This window comes from Trachurus japonicus, chromosome 4 (assembly GCF_045865225.1).
Source record: "Trachurus japonicus isolate A0001 chromosome 4, Traja_1.0".
NCBI lineage: Eukaryota > Metazoa > Chordata > Actinopteri > Carangiformes > Carangidae > Trachurus > Trachurus japonicus.
Window position 1 is genome coordinate 19,090,254 of NC_140910.1, and position 26,834 is coordinate 19,117,087.

General features: G+C 40.9%; 1 protein-coding gene across 2 annotated transcripts in view; it reads right to left on the bottom strand.

Moving 5' to 3' along the window:
• Positions 1-446: 446 nt before the first annotated feature.
• Positions 447-26,834, bottom strand: part of LOC146988835 (arf-GAP with coiled-coil, ANK repeat and PH domain-containing protein 2-like) — a 52,071-nt gene continuing 25,683 nt past the window's right edge. The window contains exons 7-24 of one of the 2 annotated variants that reach the window (XM_085774544.1): positions 26,507-26,551; positions 26,330-26,425; positions 22,118-22,192; positions 14,941-15,053; positions 14,276-14,327; positions 13,535-13,635; positions 13,255-13,360; positions 12,627-12,835; positions 11,664-11,733; positions 11,371-11,465; positions 11,062-11,264; positions 10,045-10,146; positions 9,411-9,503; positions 9,034-9,266; positions 8,595-8,704; positions 8,380-8,490; positions 6,773-6,834; positions 447-2,762 (exon numbers count right to left, since the gene is read on the bottom strand). In XM_085774544.1, the coding sequence (XP_085630670.1) occupies positions 2,659-2,762; positions 6,773-6,834; positions 8,380-8,490; positions 8,595-8,704; positions 9,034-9,266; positions 9,411-9,503; positions 10,045-10,146; positions 11,062-11,264; positions 11,371-11,465; positions 11,664-11,733; positions 12,627-12,835; positions 13,255-13,360; positions 13,535-13,635; positions 14,276-14,327; positions 14,941-15,053; positions 22,118-22,192; positions 26,330-26,425; positions 26,507-26,551 (1,980 nt within the window). In that variant the 3' untranslated portion in view covers positions 447-2,658. The remainder of the gene's footprint in view (positions 2,763-6,772; positions 6,835-8,379; positions 8,491-8,594; positions 8,705-9,033; positions 9,267-9,410; positions 9,504-10,044; positions 10,147-11,061; positions 11,265-11,370; positions 11,466-11,663; positions 11,734-12,626; positions 12,836-13,254; positions 13,361-13,534; positions 13,636-14,275; positions 14,328-14,940; positions 15,054-22,117; positions 22,193-26,329; positions 26,426-26,506; positions 26,552-26,834) is intronic. The other variant, XM_085774545.1, reaches the window with a different exon arrangement.

Here is a 26,834-nt window from a genome sequence, read left to right on the forward strand (position 1 = left end):
TTAGATTAAATAAAACAGTCTGGGCAGCAGATACAGAGAAGTAGAAGCACCTGAGTTCTTGTGTTTTCTTAGACTCTTTTTAATCAGATTGTAACTTTCAGACTCTGAATTAGAAAGATTACAAAATGCAAACTAACTATAATCGGCCACTGACGTAGGAGTGTTAATAAACCAAGTGCACATTGGCCAATTCAATGAAACAGTGCTTCACTGTTGAAAAAATCATTTGTGATTAAGATGAAACACGATGGCTGACTCTTTTAGAGTCTATTTGTCGTGATTTGTTTTTTCAATTGATGTGTTTTTGTTGTGTTTTAACAGTTTTATTTTCTTTAGCCCTAAGAAAAAATAAGGCTCCATTACTTTTTTCCAGATGAGAGAGTTGTGACGTGAGACAGATGTGAAGTCAGCAACTCAGCAAACAACAAAAGAATCAACATTCAGAGTTGGCTCCTCAGTCCGTATGTATTGAAGTCCTTATATATGACAGGTAGAATATACAGTACATGTATACTGGTTTACAGACAGGCAATATAAAATGGGCTAAAATTACTGCAGGATACAAAGAACAGCATTTACAAAAGCTTATTTAATGATTCAAGTACCTCTAACTTTATACTTCAGCTCTCAGGAGAATTCAAAAACATCTGTACAAAATGTACAAGAACTGTATCCCATGTTGCATTGGCCAAAGATTTCCTCTCACACTGATATGATAACTTGCTATATAATATTGTAAGCGTAAAAGAGAAAGTGAAGATGTACAGTTTTATAAGAGGACGACAAAGAAAATAACAGTTCCTACAGCGCAGTGCATAACTTCTATTGTGAAATCTGCAGAATTCATTTTCTGAGTTTAAGGCGTCTGAACAAGACCAGAAAGTGTTTACTCTGCAAGTCAAATGTTTCTTTAACAACTACACTATGTGAAATGACAGTGGTGTTAAAACTCCGTTGTCACCTTTACACAAATACCAGACTGTGCAATTTATTCTGAGAAAAAACAAACAAACAAAAAAAGCAAAACCAAAAAGGAAAAAGAAATTCAACTATGGTATTTTGGTTTCCCTTTACTGTGGTATAAGTCCATAATTTCCTAATTACTTCTTAGTAATTTCTAGGGAAGCTTCCAGAAAAAATAATGTGTAATTTTGCCAGAGTTGTCCACGGCCACCTCTACACAGACAATTTTATTTCTTACTGGCTGATCAGCTTCATTGAACATCCTCAAACATGTTGCTTTTAAGCTGGGTAAACAGAGGGTGTTTTTTTATTGTGAAATAGTAAAAGCCACTGACATTTCTGTTGTCAAAAAACTTAGTCTCAACATTTTTGACTCTTTACTTTAGAAAGAGAGTCCTGAAATAAGTAGGAGCAGCCTCCATGAGCTGTTGGATGATGAATTGCTGTGGTATTAAAAATGCACTTTCTATTACTGTGGTAACCACAAGTGTCGCCAAATCAGCTTGGACTGAAACTTAACGTTTTCCAGTATTAAACAAACATTTAGTTGGGTTCTTTGAAAGGAAAATCCTCCCTTCACTTTAATTATTAGCAAATCACACAGTTTCTTCCAGGAAACCTCAGTGGAAACTGTTACAAAATTATGAACCTGTAAAAACAAAGTTGCCAACCAAACTAAAATCAATAGGAATAAAATGTCCACATACTGTAGCTCTATAGGTTCAGACTGACGTACAGTCCTTTACATTTTACTCTCATATCAGCATGAGACTGACACTACAAGTGAACAATCAGCTCAGCTGACTGAAGCCATTGCTTTAACACAGAGTAATGAGGGTGACTGGCGCACTGACACATGGGAGAATAAAATCATTCAGATAGAAAAAAAAAAAAATCTATTCAACATTAAAGACGCACCAATAACATGTCTGTTTCCATAAATCACTGTACACTGTTCAACACGTCAAAGTCTTACCATAAAAACTGGTAAACATCAGTGGCAAATTAAGACAAAGGGATTTGTGCAAATAAGTAAAAGCACGTTGCCATGTATGTAAAAGCTGCTGAGAGTTCATAGAAGAAAACTTTGATACAAAAATGACGCCTATGCTCATAAAGGAGTCCTACTGCAAAGGGGAAGCACTTAAGAATTGAAAGGGAGTATTAAACAGTCTGTCATGCACTTACCTCTCTCTACAGCTGACAGAGCACACTTCTGTTTTTGTCAAGTGTGACACTAAAACTCTACATTCAGACTGACTTCAATTATCAACTGATTTTTTTTTTATTACTCTGCAAATCCTTTCAAAGGCTTTAACACTGTACCATTCACTTATTGTAATATGTCCTACTGAGCACAGTTTAAAACATTAAAAAAAGTTTGTTTTTTTTAAAAAAGTGAGGTGTTTCCATTCACAGACGTTCCCCTTCACTCGAGTGAAGCGCTTGAACTTTTGAACAAGGGCTGTTAACCACAGCTGCATGTCACATTAGACTGAGCAAAGGGACCTTCAGCCGTGGTCGACATGGTGACATGTGTCCAGCTGTGGTGGCACTAACCAGCTTTGATGCAGATGTTTCTGAGGGTTATTGGAGGAAAACTGAGCAGGCTGGAGGCAGATGTTCGTTCCTCTGCCCCTCAGGTGGAGCAGACGGCGTCTCTCCAAGTGCTAGTGGAGGGTGTTTTCTGCAGCGTCAGGGTCGCTGCGTGTCGTACTGCTGGTAGCGGTTCAGCTTGTCCGGATCATTGGAGGCCATGTGGGTGAAGTCCTGGAAGATGTCCTGGTAGGTTTCGTCTCCTGAAAGTACGACAAACAACACACAACAAGATGTGAGCATCAACAAAAATAAAAAAGAAGGCCGACAGAGCAGTGGTTCCCAACATCTGTTACATTAAGTTATTTCCTGCAGATTTATGTTATTTTTCCCTGACGAATCCCTTAACGTTTTCATTTTTCCAGGCTTGCATTACAGTACAAATCAAAGAATCTGACGCAGGACTCTTCACAACTAGAGTTTGGAGACCCACAATTAGATATTGCTTCATTTTAAAAGGCGTCACAGGACAGAAAGGTTGGGAAGCACGAGTGCTACAGGATTAACTAGAGTAACAACAGTAACCATCAACACAACAACAACAACATCAAACTGTATCTCCTGCTGTGGTGCAGGAGCACAGAGACAACAGTGTGTGATAACATTTGTATCATTTAATAACATTAGCATGATTTTTGTTACTTAAAAAATGAAATATGGACTTTTCAGGCATGGTGGTTGCTGTCTATCCACAGCCTGGGCACATCTCACTACCTGCTGCAATAGAATCATTATGATAAACTACTACAAGAGTCATGAAATGTATTCTCTCTCGACCATGTAGGCACACAGCAGGATAAAATATCAAGTGTTTTGCAGAGTGAAGGATTTATGCACATAAATGACAGTGTCATCAGAACAAGAATGAAAAAGAAAAAGTCAGCCATACCTGTCAGATTGTCAGCGTGGCTCGAAATATGAAACAGATCAACACAGAGCCAGAGAAAAGATGGGAAAGAACAGCAAAGAAGCAAAGAGCAAAATGTGCGTGAAAATCAGCCAGAAAGCCTCTTCTCATGAGCAGCTGGAGATCGACTCAGAGAAAGAAAAAGACAAGCCCACAGAGAGTAGTTTTTGTCAACAACTGTATTGTGTTTAAAGTGCAGGAGTTTATGTACAAAAAAATACAGTTGTGTTGGCCTCAGCACCCCCAAAGAAAACAGAAGAACAGAAGAAAGGCACAAACTCTGGGGAGGAGAGTGAGAACAGAAAAGCAAAAATACAGAACCGAGAGAGTGAATTTACAGAGAGAGACGTGGATGAGAGCAATAAAGAAGAGTGGAGCAGTTCTCAACCTGTTTGAGTTGCGGGTGTCCCCCCCCCTTTTTGGGTTTTTATGATTTCTTTTTTTAAGAAGACGGCAGGAGACAAAGAAAAATATATATTTATGAAAATAATAAAAGGATTATTGTTACATCTTAAAAATATACTGTTGTTGTACTCATGTTTAAATCACAGAGCAACCCTCAGGCTGAGAACCGCCTCTCTGCACTCAATCAGATAGGAACACTTGAGTGGAGGGAACTGTCATTTTTAATAAAAAATAAAGGGGGAGGCAGGATTGATGAGGTTAGTTCCCCCCTCACATTCATCATCACCCCCCGAACATCTCGTCATTCATCAGCTGATTGGAGGCGCTGATGAAGAGGCCCCCTCGGGTATCAAAGGGGACGCGGAGCTGATGCCGGCACAAGGCAAATCCTCTCGCAAAGCAAAATGATGCAAGGATCGTTCAGTGACTGGAAGCACGTACTTCACCCTCTGCTGCTGCTGCTGCTGCTGCTAAACACTCGTCTTCCTCTCAGGACCACTGCTGGTGTGTCTACTGCTTGACCTTTCAGCCAACGACCGCTAGCAACAGTCTGTGTATCATTCTCTATCGACGACGACTATTGCACAAGCTAAAAAAATAAGAAGAATTTTTTTGTTGTAGGTCCAAAACATTCAGGTCTTAATTTTTTTTAAAAGCGGGAAAAATTGACCACAAAGGATTTTCCACTTTTTTTTCTTTAAAAATAAAAAGCAGCACTCGGGCTATTAACAGTCAGGCTACTGTACCTACAGCAGCTCCTCTAGCCCTCGATCTACAACATGCTGCATTATTTTTTGGACAAATGGACGGTAACTCTGAGCACATCCTCATGTCATCAACACACGTAGTAAATGCACAAATCCCTTTTCTCTACAATCTAAAAAACAAACGCCTCAGTGTCTACTCTAAAAGGACATAAACACTTTGTCTGTAAAAAGCAATCACAACACAATCAGCAGTCTCTATTCTAACAAGCCAGCGCATCTCCAGACGAGTCGGCGGTTAAATACAAAACATATATCGTTTTGCACTGCTGCACTGATGAGAATCAGCAGAAATGACCATTTAATCAAAGTGCTTTGGTGCCCTGCAAAGGATTAGGAGCTGCATGGTGTGGAGATGTGGGATGAAACTGGGGTACGCTTGGATTCTTTTTTCATTCACTATCAATAAAACTCAAGTGAGCCTCACACTCATCTCTTGACACATTCTTTGTGAATATCTACTTTTTTTTTTTATAAAGCTCACATATGATTAATATAAATATAAGCGAGTACTAGCAGGTGCTAAAAAGCTATACATGGTTACATGTGGACATTATTTCTAGACTATTGCACTTGTTGCTTTGACGATGAACCATCCTCTGATGGTTTTTCTACATCTGAGTACAAATCCACTAACATTCAAGACAATCGATGCGATGGCACTACAAGGCCTTTCGTCTTACAATTCTGGATTTCCCGCGGTTGAGGGCAAACACACTTAACCGACTAATAACCAAGACACAATATTGTCAAAACAGGAAGTAAATACGTCACAATCAAAACAAGAAAAGCAAGGATGTGTCCCTCGTGGCATTCACCCCTGTGCAACCAGAGTTACTCCCAACTCTGCTCTGTCAGACTATAAAGAAATGTATGTATGCACAACATTTACAACATATACAGTATGTATAATTATCCATACGGTTCCTAGAATTATCTTTATAAAAAAAGCAAACTAAAGAAAAATAGACTTCTTTTTTTCTGACCACAAGGAAGATGCATCATGTCCGGACAACATACACTTCAGATAAGTTAACAGGCCTTGAAAATTGTTAAGACTTCAAACAGGAACCTTACAGTCACGGGAAATGGTACAGTAGTTGCATAACCATCAACAGGAATGTGCATAAATTACTTCTGACAAGTTAATTTAAGATGAAAATATGCGGTTTGTACACACACATTAAGCCTCTCCAGACTCCTCAGATTATACAAAAATGTCATTCAAAAGTCACAATTATTGCCAGATAGTGAAAACTGCCTTCACTTTGAGGTCTGAGTGTCACTGGATACTGGTGGCAGTTACTGGGTAGCTAATTTTTTGCAAAGATACTTTGATTGATAGCAGAGTCTCCATACTAATTAAAACATGTACTGAAGAAGTACTCTGGCCCAAGAAAACACATTTTCCATTATTTACTATAAATCATTGAAAACCTCTTAAACAGAGGGAATCAACAAAAGTAGCATCGTCTACACGTAAACGGAGAAAGTACAGACTATCTAGTAAAAAGTGACACTGTTTCTTTTAATTTTGTGCTATTAAATTATTCTACGTCAGTAACAGTCACTGAACTGAAAAAGTGGATGTTCCACTTTGGAACAAAACTCTTCAGTAATGTCCAGAGTCGATGGCTTTAACCCTGTCACATTAACACAGTCTAGCACCTGATGCTGTACCACCAGACAAAGGTGCAGTTTGCCCAGCGCCCGGCGGGAGCTGGGAGGTTAAAGTAGAGGTTGCATTCATTCAGAGTAACAGCAAAATACAGGACCACGTCTGAGACAGAGTTGGATTCAGTTCACTCTAATCAATCATTAGAGTCAGTGGATCAAATGTCTCCTTATAGGAAGGCGTCTTAATAAAGAGGATGCCTCTGATTCATAATCAACCCACTGAGAATGAGTTGTGTGGGGATTTAGGCCGTCCTCTTGTTATTGTGCTATTTGTTTTTTTTAAGTCAACTGACCCCAACTCTGAAACGTGGGCTTTACATTTCCTCCGAGCAGTATAAGCTGCTCCTGTGTTTGGATGGGAGCGGACAGTTTCATTAAGTTTCGTCCAGCTGCAGGCTAATAAACTCCTGCATGCACTTCCTGTACTGCATTTCGGTCGGGCTGTTGGTGTTATATTGACCTGACTGGCTGTAGGGCCCCTCCGCCTCTCGCATCTCCTCGTTCATCTTCGCCAGTCGCAACCTGGGGAGCGAGTAAAGAAACAGGAGGCTTGAATTGAGTTTCCTGAAGCTGATTTGTCAGACATGCCAGTTACAATGTTTATTCTTAAGAAATATACACATCCTCAGTTCTAGCTGTCCTTAACTTCTGAATAACAGACCACTGTTTAGAGTAAAGGAGGTACTACATCGTTTCTGACTGAGCGGTGACATCTTGTGGCCAAAAACATGCTGGCAGATGGCAGACACATGCTGCATGATGGTTTTGACAAAAGCGTCTAAGCTCTTTCAGCTCATCATTAAATGGCCAAATGTAGAAGTGTTTCGTAAACAGTTGTGTGTAGTTGTGAGTGTGTAAAGCGAGTGAGTCATTACTGGCCACGCTTTATTTAAATGACACTGACCAGGTCACTGTAATTTCACCCTCACCTACAAGTTAAAATAATTTTATGAATGAATGAATGAATGAATGAATTTATTTATTTCGGTATATCAAACTTATATAACCGAAAGGGTGTAGGTTGAAGCCAAAGCTTATATACCCCTACCCCTTTTACCTTAAAAAATAAAAAAATAAATATATATATATATATATATATATATATATATATATATATATATATATATATATATATACGCATTAATACAATAGGATCAGATCACAGACATTTGAAATTAATCAGTACACTTAAATTTCTGATCACAACAAAATAAAGAATTGTACACAGCGCGTAACCCAATAGTACAAAATCATTGAACTTAATTTTCCATACTGTAACGAGAAATTATGTTGTTCTTATAAAGTTTTTTAAAGCTGACTAGAGTACAGCATAATTTGATATTTTCAGGACAATTATTCCAGATGTTAACCCCTCTATGATTTTTTACAGTAGTTCGAGTCTTTGGTTTCTCAAATAATAGTGGTCTTCTCAGGTTATAACTGGAATCCTTCATTTTAAACAGATTCTGGATATCTTGAGGAAGAAGTTTACTTTTTTTCTTTGTACATGGTTTGTATTGTAATGTAATCAACTAAGTCCGTGAATTTCAAAATGTTCAGGCGACTAAATAGTGAGTTGGTTGGCTCACGGAAAGGTTTATTACTGATGATTCTTATAGCCTTTTTTTGCAATAAAAAAATAGAATTTGTATTTGTTCTGTATGTGTTTCCCCAGACCTCAATGCAATATGTCATATAAGGGGCAATTAATGAATAATATAATGTGACTAGTGATTTGAGGGAACAAAATCTTTAATTATTATTATTTAAATCTAAACATGGTGTTCACAACGTCTTCTTCAGCATTTCATTGCCTTTGCTTTCCAAGAAAGTTTTTGAAGTGTTAAAATAAAATAAAAAACGAACAAACAGACAATAAAAAAAACAATACAACTGCCTGTACTCAGTGTTCCCTCAAATAAAGCACCAAAACCACAATGTGTCCAAAGTATGTGGCAGTGGTGCTGCTGGTTGACTGCACTGCACAGCAGGTAACCAAGGCAACTCTTTCAGCAGATAATCAAGACAATGACAACTAAGAGTAATGATAATAGAGAGGACACTTACAGCGTGACAATGTCTGCGTTGGCTGCCTCCACCGCTATAGCCAGGGGCGTTTTCTCATCAATGTCTGCAGCGTTTTGATTGGCTCCTCTTTTTAAGAACAAACACACTTGCCTGAAACAGAGATCAAACACAATCAAAAGAGTTTTATGACCCTTTTCAAAAAAATTCGGTGTTATGAGGTGCAGTAATGATGGTCGGGAGATGTGGAAACGAACCCTGTGTGTCCCAGCATGGTGGCATGGTGGAGGGGTCCCCGACCCTGAGTGTCCTGCTGGTTCACATTAGCTGCATTTTGAAGCAAAAACTCACAGGCGACCAGTGAGCCCTGAAATGAAACGTTGATATAATGACACACTGGATTGTTGTCAGGTGACAGAGCACAAATGTTCACAGAAGCGTTACAAATTGTTCGCACAGGCCTTCATCACCTCATCCATCACCACACTTTTCAGCAATCATGTACTCGACAATGCTGAGTTTGTGTCTTGTGCACTTGTGCATTACTATACTGCTGGTTTTAGTTCCTAAATGTGCACCCATTTGACTGTTCAACACCAAAAAGTCCAACTAAATTAAAAAATATTAGCAAACAAACTATCCATTCAAAAAAGCAAATGGGACCAATCTGACTGGATAACCTGTGGCCATATTTACCCCCTGCACAGCCATGATGAGTGGCGTCCTCTTGTCATCCTCTGTGTTGACCCAGTTGACCTCGGCTCCGTGGGCCAGGGCCTCCGCCATGTCCGGCAGGCTGCGGGCACATGAAGCCCAGTAAAGCTGCAGACCGGGGCTGTACTCCTTGGGCTCATAGAAAACCATCTCCTTACAGGGCGACGGAGGAGGCAGCACGGCAGGCATGGGCATGGGCGGAGACTCAGCAGCATCTGAGAGTAAAAGAAAGGATGCACGTCTTTAGAGGGGCTGGGTGTTTCTCCCTGGAAGTGATGCAGTGCAGCTAAACTTAACCCATCAACTAAATATTATTATTTGTCCCATTTAACGGGAGATTTTAACTTTGTGTGTCTCACCTGCATCTGCCAGGCTGTGATTGGAGGGGGTGTTGGCCAGCATTTCCCTGCTTCCATCAGCACTATTTTGAATGCCACTGTCTGCACTTTTTACTGCAAGGCAAAGAGTCTGGGTTACTTTTACAGTGAACGACGCATAATCACAATCCTCAGCTCGGACTACCTCCTCATGAAGCCTTTGGATAAAGGCATTTGTATTTCTGCACCTGAAACCAAACTTCAACATCTCTTAGATGCTCTTTTTTTTCCTATTCCAATTACCAGAGGCAGTAGGTGGCTCTAATATTTTGTATATTAAGTGTGCACATAATGAAATCAACAGAATGAGAACTCAAGGACAGATCCTCACCATCACCTTATACCTTAGGTCCCCCAAAAAATAAGATGAGACAGATGCAAATGGAAATACAAGACCAAAACCATGTGAGAGAGAAACACACCCCAAACCCCCTGGGGAAAAAACAAAACATGGTACGCTCTGCGACATGTGGGGTGGTCCATTAGGAGGGTCTGGATGAGGGAGGAAGAGAGGAGTAGATGGAGGGTTGTTAGTCCACAGCCTCAAAGCAGTGAACACGAATGGACAGAGGGGGGGGTGGAGAAGCAAGCGAAACACTGAGCATTTAGTACTTACTGCTCCTGAGCTTGGAGGAGGTGTCAAAGTAGGAGAAGAGCGAGTCAAGCTCGTCAGGACAGAAGAGAGAGTCGCGGCGGGCCTCCGAGCCGCTGGCAACAGCTACGCAAGGGATGACGGGAGTTTGGATATTGAAGGGCGAAGGGAGTAAATTAAGTGTCAGGGTGGGGTTGTGGGGTTGGGAGGGAGGGAGGGAGGGGGTGGGGTAAGGTGGGGGGGTAGGCGGTGAGAGCAGGGGTTAGTTCATAAGCACAAAACAGCCACGAAAGGAAAGGAAAGGAAAGGAAAAGAAAGGAAAGTGAAGGAAATGAAAGAGAGAGAGTGAAAAAAGAGAAATTGAGCAAAAGGAGAGAGAGAGAGAGAGGGGAGCAAGGTGAAAGCACAGAGAGTTAGACTACCAGCTCAGCTGACACCAGAGGAGACTCACTACAAGAAGCAATGGGAGGCAAAGAAGGCTTAGACATATGCTGCTCACAGAGAACACACAGTATGCCGGGTGGGTGGACACAACTACACTATATGAACTTTGCTCTCTTCATGAAGTGTCAATTTGTTTTTTAAGAGGCATTAAAAGTTCTGTTTGCTGCATGTAAAGACTCAAAGTGAAAATCATTATGTAGCCAGGAACCACTGGGTTGGAGAAAATTTGAAATGTAGAGGAAGACAGTAAAGAAAAAGAAAACTGAACTAAACTAAACAAAAAACAGTAATATGGGATAAAGACTATTCCCAATCTGAGAAGGAGAAATCCAACCAGCCAATCAGGATTAGGGAAAATGATCAAAGCAAGAGATTAAAAACTAACCCAACAGCCAAGCCACCATCCACTGATTTCTAATACATCAACTCTCAACATACTGATTTTCAAACATTACAGTTTGTTGACGTTGTCGATGTTAAACCCATCCAGTGCAATGCCGGGTCAAAATTAGTTTTGTTGTTAATCAGACCCTATGAATTGTTTGTCATTTCTTCAGGTTCGGGGACGAGGGAGGAATTTATTCATGTACTACTGACCTGTCTGTCCGGAGGCATTTGAACCAGGTCGGAGTTTGGGGGTAGGCGGCGGCGGTCTTGGTGGCAAATGCTCGGAGCTACTGCTCAGCCTCTTCTCCTGTTTGCTCAGGGAAACCACTTTGTGACGAAGCTCCTCGTCTGACGGCCGGCGAACAAACCGGCGGTCCACGTATTTGGCTTTGATGTAGGCCTCTACCTCGTGTCTGTGAGAGAGTGTTTGTGGGTGAAACATTTATAGAAAGATTTATTTCCTGGACACTTCATTTCCTTTGCTTTGAAAATACCAAATGCTTTCTCCTAGTGCTGTACCTTGGGTCTCCTGGCTGCGGTTTTCTGGATCCCAGCTCCTCCCGCCGAGCCTCATAGATCTGGTTAATCACTCCGTTTCCCAATTCACACATTAACTGTGGTGAAAAAAAAACAACAACAGAAAAATGAGTAAACACAGCTGCATAATAAACCTAAAAAACAACAGCACCACTCAGCATTAACTTAAATGTGTACTATAAAAAGATATAAAAGTTAGGAAGACAGAACTTGACTAAAGAAAGATTTTCACTTTGAGCTAAACACTTCAAGTACATCAGCTTTTTTCGACCGACCTTAAGAAGTTCTGGTTCCCAAGTATCCAAAGTCAGAGAGCGAACCTTAGAGAAATGCACTCCAAGACTCCTGCAGATGAAACAACACAAAGACTTTTAATTGACAGTGGCCTAAAAGGCTCAATGCTGTGAAGTCAATACTTTTAACATACAGGTGTAGTTCAGGTTTTAGCCACAAGGTGGAGATCAGCATATTTACATATTTAAGAGAACAAAATCCCTGTATGTACAGAATACAAATCAATGGCATATAGCCTACATCTCTATGTACTGTAACTTAAAATGTATCCTATAAAAATATTACTAGAAGTAAAGTTGCAGAGATTTACAGATGCCACAAATTCATTCAGTCATTTATAGGATTATAATTTCTATAATCAGTTCAATTAAATCCTTCATATTTTTCAACCTACCCTGACTTGGAAATCACAATACAAACCCTAACGTAGTTATCCAAATTACTTTTTTTTTTTTTTTTTTTTTACAAAGGCAGCCTGATTCCCATGTGATAATTATTTTAAATAGAAAACACAAGTGACCTGGAGACTTTTTAAATCAAAACTCGGCCTGAATAATAATTAAATAGTTGACCCTGCCAAGTAATTAAACAGCATGACAACATACCAAGTGTTCATATCAGTGTGTTTACATTTCAACACACATTTTGTACAGTACATATGCTCTGATGGAGAATACTTTCCATAACTAAAGCAATCACAGTGAACACAACATAAACTCTTCTCCTGTAAAGTGATAAATAAATCATTTTTGGTTCCTTGAGTTAATTAGTTGCTCTCAGTTTCTCTTTTAGAAAAAAAAATCAGTATATAAGTTGTTCAGTTTAGAACAGACTGACTTCAAATTTCATATTCTATTCATCTGAATACTCCACATCCCTTTATTATTTACAGTCCTGCACCTTGCTTCCATATTATTTGCTCAACTGTTCAAACAGTGCTTTACCTGTGAATGCCAGAACACTGTATACAGAGGGTGATGCCCAGATTGATGCTGGCCCAGCGGGGGTCTGGTTGGCCACAGTCGCAGCAACAGGCATTTCCCGGGATGGCCAGGACCTTCTGCAGGGCGCTCTCTCCTTTCAGCGATCTCTCTTTTGGCTCCCCACCGGAGTCCAGACTGCCTGTTGATGTTGATGATTTCCTGTCCAATTTCTAACGTGAGAGAGATGGGAGTCAGCCAAAAAGAGCAAGTGAGGATTTATTAAAGTTGGGATAGGATGAAAGAAAACTTTGGGAGGGAATCCTTTTGGGGTAATTGTGAGAAGCAAACATTTACAGGGCACGAAAGGGAAAATGACTAAACAGAAATCTAAGTATAGCAAGTCAGTGTTACACACATAAATACATATTAATGCAGTTTTAGATTATCTAACAAAGGAGCAAATAAATCATGAAACCAAAATACATTTTCTTTGTTTTCCCTATGTCTCTCTTGGGCAGACTACTTCTCTTTTACTTTCATAGCACTGTCTGTGACTAGGTTTTTAGCTCTTCTGAAATGTTTCTACATGAATCATTTCAACCATCAAATTCATCTGACTGTGTCTGTTTTTTGTTGTTGTTTTTTTTACCTCGCCATCATCTCCCTTGTCACGGAAGGCGGTGGCGATGCTGTTCTGGACGGCTTTGATCCAGGCCTGTCGCAGCTTCTCCGAGTCTGCCTGCATCATACAGCTCCTGTTGGGACAGAGAGACATCACACCACTGCTGGCAGCTCCATGTGTGCGTGTGTGCGTGTGTGTGCATGTGGTAGGGGGTTGGATACACTAGTCTACTGTACCACCTTCTTCTTAACATATTGCTGTGCTCATTAGACTGATGAGGGGCGACATTTCAGTGACTCAGACTTACTTGGTGGGTGATACCACTTCGAAGCAGAAGCGACGCTCTATGTCTTCACAGTGTTTGACTGTACATAGCCTAAGATCCTCCACCACCACTGTAGGGTTGTCCTGAGGGAACAGCACAGACACTTTGGTTAAACACAATGCACAAGAATCTCATGCAGACTGATTCATCTAATTCAACTGCTATTGCATGTTTTTCTCCAACTTTGTTGAATATATCACGTATCTCTGAGCTTATAAATTACAAAAAAAAATGTAGCTCAACTGGTACCTGCCAGATAAAAAGGAGTGTTACTGAATAAACTAGCGAAATGTAATATTTCCTCTGCTTTGTTGGCATTGCAGAGTGTCAAACCACACCACAAGCTGTTTTTGTCCAACTCCTCTTAAAACGTAGAAAAATAACTTGCGGTTGGGCAATAAAATACTACAGTACAGTAGACACAATTCTTTCTATAGAGTTGCACACACATGTTCTTCAATGTCTGTAAACTAAAAAGTTTAGAAACAGTGCAGAATGTGACTTCAGTTGCACAACGGCTACATCTTAATAGTTGAGATACACAGAAATACATCTACACACATGCAGCTGCATTTTGTCCAACGCCAATCACTGGTTTTTAATTGCTCTATATACAGTTAGGCTACAGCATCCTGTTAAAAATACATGGAGGGACATTTGTGCTGGAAGTCAAACACATGCATATTTGATTGTGGTTGGTTTTCAGGGAGTCACTTGACATACCTTGAATTTCTTCTGGTACACTAGCTGATTGTTTTGGATGGAGAACCAACGTCTGAAAGGAGATCATGAGTTCATTAAAAAACAAAGTCACATGCAGATACCAGTGATGCTCCTAAAATAACACGTTAACATCCTTTGATGACCAAATGAATGGATTCAACAGGGAGTGCGTAAGCTCATGTTTGAAGAGACTGTATTTGAGTATAGGTTCTTGACAAAAGTGCGTTTTTGGAGGGCAACAGTGACTTAATTCATCTATTTCTTTATTGAGTAAACACCAATATTTAAGTGTATGGAAGTGTATGGATATGAATACAGCCTGAGTTGTATGGGTCAACTTGTAAAGACAAAGGTGAGAGGGTTAACTGACTGACATGAAATGTATTAAAATGTTCATTCAATTTGTCCACTAATGCATAATCTCTTCCTTCTTATTACCAGCGAGTTAGATTCTTGCATCCATTATAAAGAAAGCCCTTGTATGACAATATTTTAAAGCACTTGCTGAGGCATTAAAATGTAAAACGCCTTTCATATCTCTGTTCTAAATTCTAATGGCAGTGCTTGGCCTCTTAAATCCATTATCAGCCGACAAGAGCAAGGCTTGATCGGTCAATCAAATGTAATGTATTCATAAAATGGCTGACTGTGTGCATCTGTTGTACCTATTCCAAGTCTTGAAGGCGTTGCTGGCCCTCTTAAACAGATAACCCTCCATGGCGATGCCGTTGTCTGCGTCCACATTGTACTCCAGCTTGGTGTCGTCATGTGAGAAATCCTGAAAACAAGATGGAGGGGAAGGAAAAGGACATAAACGATGGTGGCAGTAATATATTTTTTCTTCTACATTATCCTTGTAGATGCTTTGTTGCTAATGATTTTATTCTGAAGTGACAAACGTGAACTATTAGTTTAATTAATAAGTGCTAAATGGCCAACAGTATAGCCTCTGCTCACACTGACCAGCATGCTGTTTCACACCATAACCCAGAAAAGACAGAAACAACAGCCTTACGCTGAAAGATTAGTAATCTATTCCAACCAATATACTTCCCCAGAGACGAGATTAAATGGATATGCAACAAAATACTGAAAACCATGAATGAGAAGATGATATAATGGTAGAAACAAGTACAGTGAATACACCATTGCTTTTGTTTGTATGCAAACTATCGAATAAATATTGTAAATGGTTATTGTCCGATACTGGTTTGCCAAGACACCTCATGTCAAATTTCCTTCCCATTACTTCTATACTTGCACAAAAACAATCGTTAAATCTTCAAATTAAAAGTCTACATTCAAAGTTCCTGCAGGTAGATTACTGGGTTAGTTATTGTCCTCCTGAGAGTAAACGCTGCCAAGCTGAGCTTTTATGCATCCTTTCTCTCATTAACTCTGCTGTAACTCAATCTGCTGTGTTGTTATGGGCCAGTCTATCTTTAACTACCTGAGCCGCTGCCACACTTTCCTGACACCCTCCCAGCTCTCTCAGTTTCAAGTGACATTGAATACCATGATGCTTGCGTGTGTGTGTGTGTGTGTGTGTGTGCGTGCGTGCGTGCGTGCCAGTCCTTGTGGAGTCAATTTACAGTACCCTCGTCTCTGCAACCAATTACAACTCAATATCGACCGGCTTCTCCCTCTGGAAACTTTAAAACTTGTGAAAATGCGAAAACTTCTACATTGTGACCAAATCTCTGAAGAGACTAGGGATAAATTAAATCTCACCACAGACAAACCTTAGTGTAGCAAACTCAGCAAGAAAAATACACGAACACTGATCAATCTGAGTCCTAAGCGGAAATGACCTCATCCATTTGACAGACAGACACTACTGTCTCCTTTTCACTTATTTTAAAACAGAAACATTAAACATGCACATGTAGAAATATCAGGATTCTAATGGTTCTAGTTTTAATATTTCAGATTTATTACATCTCTCTTTTTGAAATTTGGCAAATAGTTTTTACTGTAACAGTTGTTCTATCTCACTACAGGCTTGTCAGTCACCTGTAAAGCATAAACTGCATTAACCTGTAAGAAGTAGGCTACATAAATACAGTTTGATCAACTGGTCGATGTCCATTTGTGCATGCAAACCCCCCTCTCATTGCTGGTGTTAAACCCCTCTGCTTATGATACCAGGGTGTAATCAGATGGATGACCCCTCACTCACACACATAGGAATAACATTTTCTGGCATGACATACACTGGGACAAGTGGGGTTATTTTGGGTGCACAAGGGGAACAAAATGTGTCTGTATTAAGCTTCTGAACGGTAGGATGACGGACATATTCCAGTTCAAGAATTCAACAGATGACCTGCTGCTAAAAGTGGAACAAAATGACTACACTGAAAAGAATTTAAAAAAATAACTGCCTGGGAAATCATGCCAGTGACACAGACCGCTTTGATCCATGTGTGGATTCACTCACACATGTAGAAACGTACAAACAAACACTTTATGACCCACAATCCCTAGGGCCAAAGAATGAAACACAACGTGCAGCACTGTTACTGTCATGTGAAAACCTTCTTGGTTCTCTTGTTCCAACACAGGATTAGCAATTTCTATGACCACTAAGGTCTGGGAAATCATTTTCATCCCTATAACGTATATCTAAAAACACAAAGTGGTCAAGCTCTTAAAATACAAATAAATACACAAGGTTTTCCTCTGATTGATTATCCAAAGAGCCAAAACAAGACAACTGACTGCACAACAGCAAACCACTCACTAATATCAAACCAGGAAGCTCACTGTAGTGGACACTGGCACCAACCATGGGGCATCAAAGTGCATGCTGCATAATCAAGACACATCAAGACTTATGCTCTCTACAGAGATGAAGGTGTAAACATGAACACAAACACTGCAATGCAGTCTCGGAGCACAAGCAGGAGGGGAGAGGAGAGGAGAGGAGGGGAGAGGAGAGGAGAGGAGAGGAAAGACAGGGACAGGTGAGGCTACAAAACGGAAGTCAGATGGAAATCGATGCGATGACTCTACGTACGGAGGTCGACCTCCAAGCACAAAAGTTGCGGTAGTCTGGCAAACAGTCGAGCTCTGTCACCTCCTAAAACGTCACACACAGCAAGAGAACGACACAGAACAGATAGATATACTGTATATCCTCGCGCTAACACAAAAATATTTAACACATCAGGGATATGCCAAAACAAAAAAAAGTGGAGCACACACACAAGAGAGGCACTCACGCTAAAGAAGCACAGACATAGACACAGACTATTTCTAGAAATAACAATCTGCACAGAGACACTGTCGCATGCATGGACACACACATACTCTTCCTCAGTGCCTCTTAGTTGCACTCACCAGATACCACACATAGTGGAAACGGCTGAAAATCTTCATTTTTATGACGTGTGGGCCACGTTGTTTGTGTGTGAATGTTTCCCTGTGACGCTGATGAATCTTTTCTATCCCAAAGGCGACCTGTGTAGCATCTCAATGACAGTGTGCCACTATAAGCGGCATGACTCGTCTCTCACCCCCTCCTCTGCCGCGGCTCTGTGTGTATCTATCAAAACTTTCGTCACAGGCTCTGCCGCTCCTCCTCCCGAGGCCTCATGCTCTCAGCGAAGGTCACCTGAGTCTGTGTGTGAGTGTGAGTGTTGCCGGTGTGACTGTTGGGTTAGAATAATTAAGTAGACTGTGCGCAGGAGCTCAGGCATCAAACATTTATACTGACCTCAGTTTAACAGACGTGCACTCAGCTTTTCCCTTCACTCTTTTATCTCCCACGTGTGTGTGTGTTACTGAAGTAACCAAACATTTAACCACCCTGAATGTCTGTCATTTTCAGTCTTTATCAAAACATTTTGTATGTTTGCCTGTTAAAGGGAATCTGGCCTATTCTCACAGAAAAGCAAAAAGACCACTTTAAAACCACAGCTGTTTCAGATCCAATGACTTGCGTTTTATTTCTTTACGAGGTAAGACAGAAAAATCTTTCAGTCAGCAGCCCATCACTTCCTCTCAAAGCAGCACTGTGACACTGTCATGCTCCATGGTCACAGCGCTGCTGCTGAATAATGCACACGGGCAGGCAGGAAGCATACCAAACACAACCTCAGGACCCCCTTCAACTCCCGTGAGGATGGAGGGTTTCATCAATACAGTGATGGTGGGAAGGGTTCATGTGGAAATGAAATGAACCGTGTGCACAGGAACGAAAAGACGTTACAATAAAAGAAGTGTAAGACTGAGAGACAGTAGGTGAGATGGAATAAAACCCTTAATGACATATAATGACAATCATTAAATGATGTGGGGATCAATAAACAACAATTCACCAGTTCCTTTGCACAACATCTAGCTCTCAAAACTCATAGTCTAGCTCAGACTGACTACCCAGTGGAGTTTCACAACAACAGTAAGTGAAGAGGACGGCCCCACAGGTAAACAACCTGCTTCACCGGCAAAACTACAAAGGCAAGATCAGACATCAGAGACATGTGAAGAAGTCTATTGTGTTACAAGCGCACATTACCCTAATCCCTGAGGGTGATGTGGATCTTTAGATGAGTTTATACTATATATAGTGTATTAAAATAGCATTATACTGTAGGTTCTATTGCAAAGGGGAAAATCAGCATGATGGGTTAAAGACCCTGTGAGGCCACAGACGTCTAAGTTCCTATGAGCACGATGCCGAGCTAAATATATCACATTAAATAACATCAATGTATGGGATAAGTAATACACTGTGGAGCATTGGTGACCAAGAGCCAAGCTATTGTTAAGTGTTACCAAATCATCTTACTGTCAAAGCAAATGCTGCTGTTGGGTATTATACAGTATATCAGTACAATACTTTGGTTTTCCACTGCACTTGTACTGATAACTATAAACATGCTTCACTTCATCCAACTGGAAAGCTTTGCAAGTTTCCTAAATAGAAATGTGATGAAGGCCACTAGCAAAACCACTTCAGTTAATTTAGCATGTGTGAATAGCTGAGGTTGACTTAAGTGCACACAAGGACATGCACAAGGGCAAATGAAATCTGTTAAATTGCATCTAATCATTGAGTTTTATCAGTTCAATTTGTAATGAACAGGCTCACTTGTCTTCCTACAAATGATGAGATCTGCAGAAGTGGAGTCTGAGAACAAAGCAAAGACCACAGTATCTATCCATCCAACCATGCAAACATGACACAGGATCAACAGTGAGGGGGGAAAAGGAAGAGCTTACCTGCAAAGCAGCCTGAAGTGAGCAATAGAAAAAGAGAAGAGGGAAAAGGGGTAGAAGTAGAAGAAAAGAAGAGACAGCTGGTTAGAAATGTCTGTGTACAAACAGCTAGACAGGAGAGAGCAGCGGGAGCAAGACAGCATAAAAATAGCATCAAAGTAAATTGAGGGAGGGGAGCTGGAGGATAGGTGCTCAAGGACAAGTGGAAGCTGGCACACGTACCATCAATGACCGAGACCGCAAGAGGGAAGAGAGAGAAAGATGACAGGACAAACAAAAACATGAAGGGGGAGGAGATGGGGACCACAAAAAAAAAGAAAAGAAAATGACAGGTGCATGAAGTGAAAGACGTCAGAAGATGAACTACTTGCACACAGTTAGAGACCGAAATGAACGTCGATGCACAAGGCAGATGAGTTAACAGAAGCCCAGCAGACAACAGCTGGGTAAAGGACTGGCAGATGTTGTCTGGAGTTAATGATGTTGTTTGAATAGAAGCTAAGGGCAATTTACCACCTCTACATATTAACATAACAATCCACATCCTGCTCAACTTTTACACTAGTGAGGGTTTAAAAGGTCAGTGTCCAAAATTAATAGAAACATACTGTATGACAAAACTGCTTATAAATAACTAAGAAATACTAGTGAAATTAAAACCTTTAAGGCTGGGCGATATGGCGATATTAGATCGTGAAGGATTAGAGCGTGTAGACGATCTGCCAAAGTGCAGAGATCGTAGGATCGTCTGGGGCTCATTCTATAAACTGCAGTTCTACGCTGCAAAGCGCAAACAAAGGACATTTGCAAAGTTTGCTAAAAGAGATAACAACAGTTACTTTATTTGACCCTTTTCAATCAGCTATTTAGTGTTTTGATACTTAAAATCCTGTTAAAATGACTGTGTTGAATAAAACAAACAGTAATGTCTTCATTAATATTTTACTTTCATGTTTATTGAAAGCTACCTTTTATGCTGCAAGAGTGCACTTTATCATAGTGTTGTTGTTTACCTTTTACTATGTTGTTTGCACATGTTGGCAAAACTGCAACTATTTAGATTAAAATCTGTTCAGAAAGGTTCTTTGGCCTAAATTGTCTGTTTTTCTTTTTTCGATTTAAGATCGTGATGAAATCGAAATCGTGACTTCATTTTAAAAAAATCGTGATATGATATTTTTGCCATATCGCCCACCCCTACCTTGGGGACAAAAAAATTCTCCCATAATTCTGAGTATCCCATTACTTCTATTGTTATTTCTTGACAAAACCTCTGTTGTACCCATGTGAAAGACAACTCACGAAAAAGTGTGACTCACAGGGGGATATTATGGTTGGCAGAGGTGCGGGACGGAGATGGGAGCATGCTGAAACACAATCTTGTTTGTTTGGAAATGGGTTTCCGTCAGCCGTCAATAATGCATGGGTGTGTGGCTGAGATCATCCATAAGGATTACCTTACACCTGAGGGCGGAGTACTACCTCCATTCACTCAAATGACAGTACTGTACAGGTACCATGGCTGAAATCAGTCACTTTAACGTAAGAATCCGCACTTCGGAAAATTATCTCATGTGCAATATTGTTTCAAATAGAAATAACAGATTTGCCTTTAGTATTTGAACATACTTACAAATAGAGAAATTGAGCCTGGAGCATTTTAGCATTCAGACAGATGTCAGAGGAAGTGAGCAGTGGAAGCAGCAGCGCAGGAGATCTGGCTGTGGGGTTAAAGTCCTGTAAGATCCCACAAGAGTGCTGTGGGTTTACTTTTAATGGGAGGAGGCATAAGTGCAATAAGAAAGGATTTGTGACCTAAGGCAGGAGGATCTAAAAGCCATAAAGTTACGACACACATACAAGAAGCCCAGGCTCAGTGTGGCTTTGCCATGTTGGTCACACACTAACTAAGTTTTCATGTTCCTGGGTATTTTCCATTGACAACTGTGCACCTGATCCTGTTGTATTGTGATTTAGGAGGGAAGTGTTAAAAAGTGCATGCTTCTTCAGGTTTGTTCATGGTGTTTTGTACATTGGCATTGAAAACAAGCGGAAACCTCTGAGACTGAAGAATGGAGTCAAAATGAAATTGCCAAGGGCCACGGTTCTTCCAGTGGCTTACGGCTGATAGCAAAAGTGAGTCAATCCCCTTTGTCTCCCATGGTAAAATGCCCACCCTTACAGCAGAAACAACCACGGTCACAGCATGGGGTAAACCTGGGTTTGGTGTCTACAATTAATTTTCTCCTTCATTACATTTGTAAAAGGGGGTATTACCATTTAAATGTCATTACAGCTTAAAGTTATATAAAACTGAGGTTATTCTGCTGTGATTGGCCAATGGATGAACGCACGCTTGCCACAAGCTCCACAGCGCCTCACGTGCCTGAACTCTTTGCCCATTTTTGGATTAGCCGGATGGTCGGCATAGTTGGGCAACAGCGCAGCAGCCCATTCAGGGTTTCATTACCACTCTTCAGAAAACCTATGTGTGATATGAAATGTGTGATAGTGACGTCACAGAGGCAACATCCATCTTTATGTATGGTCTGTGTGGTATAAAACCCAAAGGAAGGAGAGGGTCCATCCATACAGTACTGTGTGATTGTGTGTGCTGACCTTTTGCTGGATGGTGGAGTGTTTCTGTTCCATGTCTCTTTTCTCTTTGGCAGCATCCACCACCAGCTGGTCCAACTGCAAGAGACAGAACGACTGATTAGTCAAGCTTACCAAACCACCTGGTCACACACATTTCATTCTGACATTCCCAAACATTTAAGCTCTTGTTCAACACAAAACATATACATGACCGAGTGGATTTTTTCCCCCTGATTTGTATCCCCATACAATTACAGAAAGCAGATAAGAGAGTTGTAGCTGTCACAAAATGTACTGTTGAGCCATGTCAATCAAAGGTCTCTCTTCTCTTTCGACTGAATTTGATGTATGTGTGTGCATTGACACTTTCTCTTTCCAATCTTGGGAGCACAAATGATTCCAGAAAATAAATAACTTTTCCACAGGCCACATAAAGCCAAGGCACACTCTCTCCTCTAAACAAAGTGGACTGTGCTACAGAGGCTTCATCATGTGTGAAATTGGATGGGGGGGGGGTGATTGATTCTCCTCGTCTGCCGGAGTAACCATCGCGTGCAGAAGGGAAAAACAAGGAATCTTTTGAGCGTAGCAGAGAGAGCAACAAAATTAAAAAAAGAACTTCAATGAAGTGCTGGAGGTCATAGGCTGATTCCAGAAATATACCAGCCTCCCTTACAGCAGTGAAAATCTACTGTGTGCCCTTTGTCCGCTACCGCAATGTGACCTAAATCAGCACGTCTCGAGCCCAAAACACAAAAGGATCAGTATCAAACTACAGATCAATGATAGAGGGGGGGGGGGGGGGGGCACATGAATAAAGGTGAGTAGAGTTCAAAGCTTTAGTCAGCTAAATGTACCTTGTTCCAGATTTGCTGATTTGTTTTTTAAACTATCAACCTACAAAACAGAAATGATGCACTGGTTTTGCTACAGTATATAACGTTTCACATATAAACAAGGCAATGGAGCCGTAAAACATGGCTGTCAAGAAACGAATAATAATCGTCACAAAAACTGGAACATTCAGAACTGGTTGTTTGGTTATGAATATTTTACAATTCAATAACAAAAAATGAAGAAGAAGAAATCAGTCCAGAACACAGAAAAGTGAGTGTAAGGGCATATCACACATGAGCGTTGCATATTTAGTGCAGATTTGACAAGCACCAAGGACCACAACTTCTGAGCTAAGGGGGGATTTCATATTAATGGGTAACAGAAGCTACTGTGTAAAATTATACAGAGGAGCAAGAAGCAAGATTTGACTTCCTCTCTGATCTGGCAAAAGATTATTTACAGTACTGTATATTGTAGCTTTTATCAGCCATATTAACAGCAAAGCTACTGGGCTTTCTTTCACGAAATACATATGAACATGAAAACGCTGTTATCTGATATATTCAGAGACTACAGCTTTTGAGGGAGCTTGGTCCTTTGTTTTGTTTAGGGAGGAAATGGGTGGACGGCAAAGCGGCAGACTGATAACATCGGATGGGAAATGTTTTTCCCTGCCGCACCATAACAACTAGTCCAGTCCGGTCCATACCATCTACAGTATCTGCTTCTGTCTGTATCTGTAAAGGCAGGTTTGTGACTGTGTGTGTAGCTCCGGATACATTTCTGTGACAGTGAATCACCGTACCCTTACCTTCTTATCTGCGTTACTGTGTCGCCCCCACTGACTTCAGACAATGGTCTCACACAGTTCAGTCTATCTCTGTTACCGCCACACCACAGCATTGCATTGCACTGCACTGCATATTTCTGGTCAATCTCTCAGCCTTTCACTCAGCTCTGTCATGACATGCAACCATGATGACGAGCTGCACAATTCACGATTCATGGACGAGATACACAACATCCCTCTGAATGCAGATATTCATTCAGCACATGTTCGACCCTGAGGCTCTGTGTCATGGAAGCGGCATATCTTATATTTAGAAGCAGCCCTGTTGTTTCCAACAGCGAGGATGGAAAAAAGAGCATATTTAACACCAAACCAATCGTGCTGTTGTCATGAAAATACATTCAAAATGGACCTTTAGCAAATTTAGTTTTAGTAACTTGGCTGATTGTGTGTTACCAAACTCAGCTGATAATATCACTGTAGGTGACTTGTATCTATCAGCTACAACTACAACTAACCAGGTCAATAACTCATTCTCAAACAACCACAGCCACAGTAAAGTCAAAGTCTAAATGCTACAGTAACATCTTCCTGTTTTTGTCTGGGGTTGTGGGGCAATTTGTATTTTCTGTGGTCTACACTCAATCAAACGCGACCACACTGATGGGATTATTGTGCAAGACCATTTGACACCCATATGCTCAAAACTGCACATCTTTTTTGACTCGAGGCCGGGGTGGGAATCGAGCCTCATTTGCCTACCTCCCACCCCTGTCATTTCTTCTCACAACCCCCAAATTATAGAACAGACCAAAATACGTGGTATTTTCATGAGAGAAAACAGATGCGCCTCTCAGGGATCATCGCATTTTTCTTTTTTCCTGCCGAGTGGCCACCTTGTACTAGTAGATTCTTGGTGGCTAGTACTCCCACCATTGATCAATTTCTCATCGGTTACAGGCATCAAGTCATGTTATCAGACCTGTTGACAGCTCCTCCACACCTCCCTGCATAGCCTCTCCACCTTCTTCAGCTTCATGATGGAGAAGAGAAAAGAAATAATCCACAATCTTCTTGTCACTGCTTCCCACAGTTCGGCTTCTGATCTTCCTTTCCTTTCAGTCCTGCACTGCTCCAGATTCAATGCGACGGTCTTACAATCCACACGGCACAGATATACTCAAGTTGTTCTCAGCCTCAAACCAACCCTCTATCTCTTTTTTCCCTCCCTCTTAAGGGTCTTTTTCACTTCGCTCCCCTTTTCCCTCACACAATCCTTGCTTTTCTTTTCTTCAGCCTTTTGAGTGTAGCAGCCACAGGCTTACAGTCCATGACTTTCCATTCAGTTTCAATCTCTTTTTTGCTTTGAGAAGATTACATGCTGCCTCTTATTCTTCCCTAAGATCTGCTTTTGAAGATGGACCTGTCCTCCCCTCTTCTCCGTCGGCGGTACTCGTTGCTTCTTTTCTGTCAACTTCTTGATAGCACCAACATCAGACGGGTCCAACTTCAGAAGATGAGGGTTAGAACCACACACGTCTCTCACATCCAATTTAGACGACTGTTGTCTGGCGTCTTCAGATCTGGCTTCCAAAATTGTCCTTTTTACTCTTTGTCAAAAACCGCTGTTTAGTTCCTTTTTGTCGTTTTTTGTTGGCTCAAATGTCAAAAAACATGTTTACAAGCTGCACACAGCTCCTCCTTGACTCCTCACTGTGTGGCTGGACTCCTTCCCTCCTTGGTTTTGCACCCACTTTGGAGAAATGCCTCCTTCTCATTCAGCTCTTCTGCTGCTCCAGCCTCAGAGCCACTAGTTTATATTCCACAACCTTCAGTATCACTCTTGGGTTTCTTTGCTGTGTTCGCTCAGCTGACTGTCAACCCTGTGAGTCTGACAGTGGGAAAAAAAAACATTTTCCAGCCTTGTGGGCTGCTCTCTTCCTCATTCCCCCCTCACTGAAACAGCAACTCCTTCTCTGATAATCATCTTAAAGTCACATTCGGCCCATCCTCTGGCTCAGAGGGAAGGCTCTGTTTATCAGAGGTTGCAAACAGACACACACACACACCGAGCCGAAACATCAGTTGTTGAAAACCGCAGCAGCACACACGTCTAATTTTAGAGTTCTCACCTGAAAAAAATCCTGTGGGTTCTGACGAACAGAAACATTTAAAAAATGAAACAATACTCTCCTTGCCTACATAATAAAAAGTGTTTACCTATGACGGTGCAGTGGTATGTAAACTTAGCTAACAGTTATTCTGCTGCTGCACCAGAAATAGCCTCGTGTTTGCTTATGTTGCACAAGTTTATACTGTATGTTCTGACAACATTGCAAATCCTGTCCAAGACCAGTGTAAGTGTATATTTTGACAAGAAGTATTAAATTTAAAAGACGGAAGTGTCGCATGAATTTTAAGCCATTTAATTACTTTCCCAGCAAACGTTCTGAAAACAGTTATGTAATAAGTTCTATCACACTTGAAAATAATGTGATAACGTAATAGTGTAACACAATCACATTATGTCACAAAATATTGGTGTGCAACATATTAACTTTTACATCATTCACTGTGTGTGCATGTGTCTGTGCTGTAGCCTGTACCTGTCCTCCAAGCTGTTTCATAAGTGGTTGCAGTTCACTGAAGAGGTCATATCCTTGGTGAAAGAACGTCAAGTGGGCATACATGAAAGACAGCATCTGTGGAGAAGACAGCAATTAGTCGAAGAGCCAGAAGGAATGATGAAAAAGTCGTTTGATGTGGTTGAGACGCACACTTACCGATTTCAGGATTTCCGATCTTCTCTTGGATTGTAGGACGTTGATCTGTGATGAACAAAAACACAACAGTGAGAGGGGAGAAGGAGTTGTTTTCTTTTTACCTTTGTTGCTGCTACTGTAGATCATATTCTGCATGTTGATAATACAAATAATACAAAAGCAGAGTTTTACAGTGGAAAAATCTCCAGTGACGGCATCACATCTGAGACGAACGCACAAAGAGACTGAGGAGATGGAAAGGGGGGAATGAGACACGAAAGAAAAAGAAAGAACCTCTTCAGGAAAAGGCAAATGAAAGAGAGCAGACAAGCGTGAAATGAGTTGCACT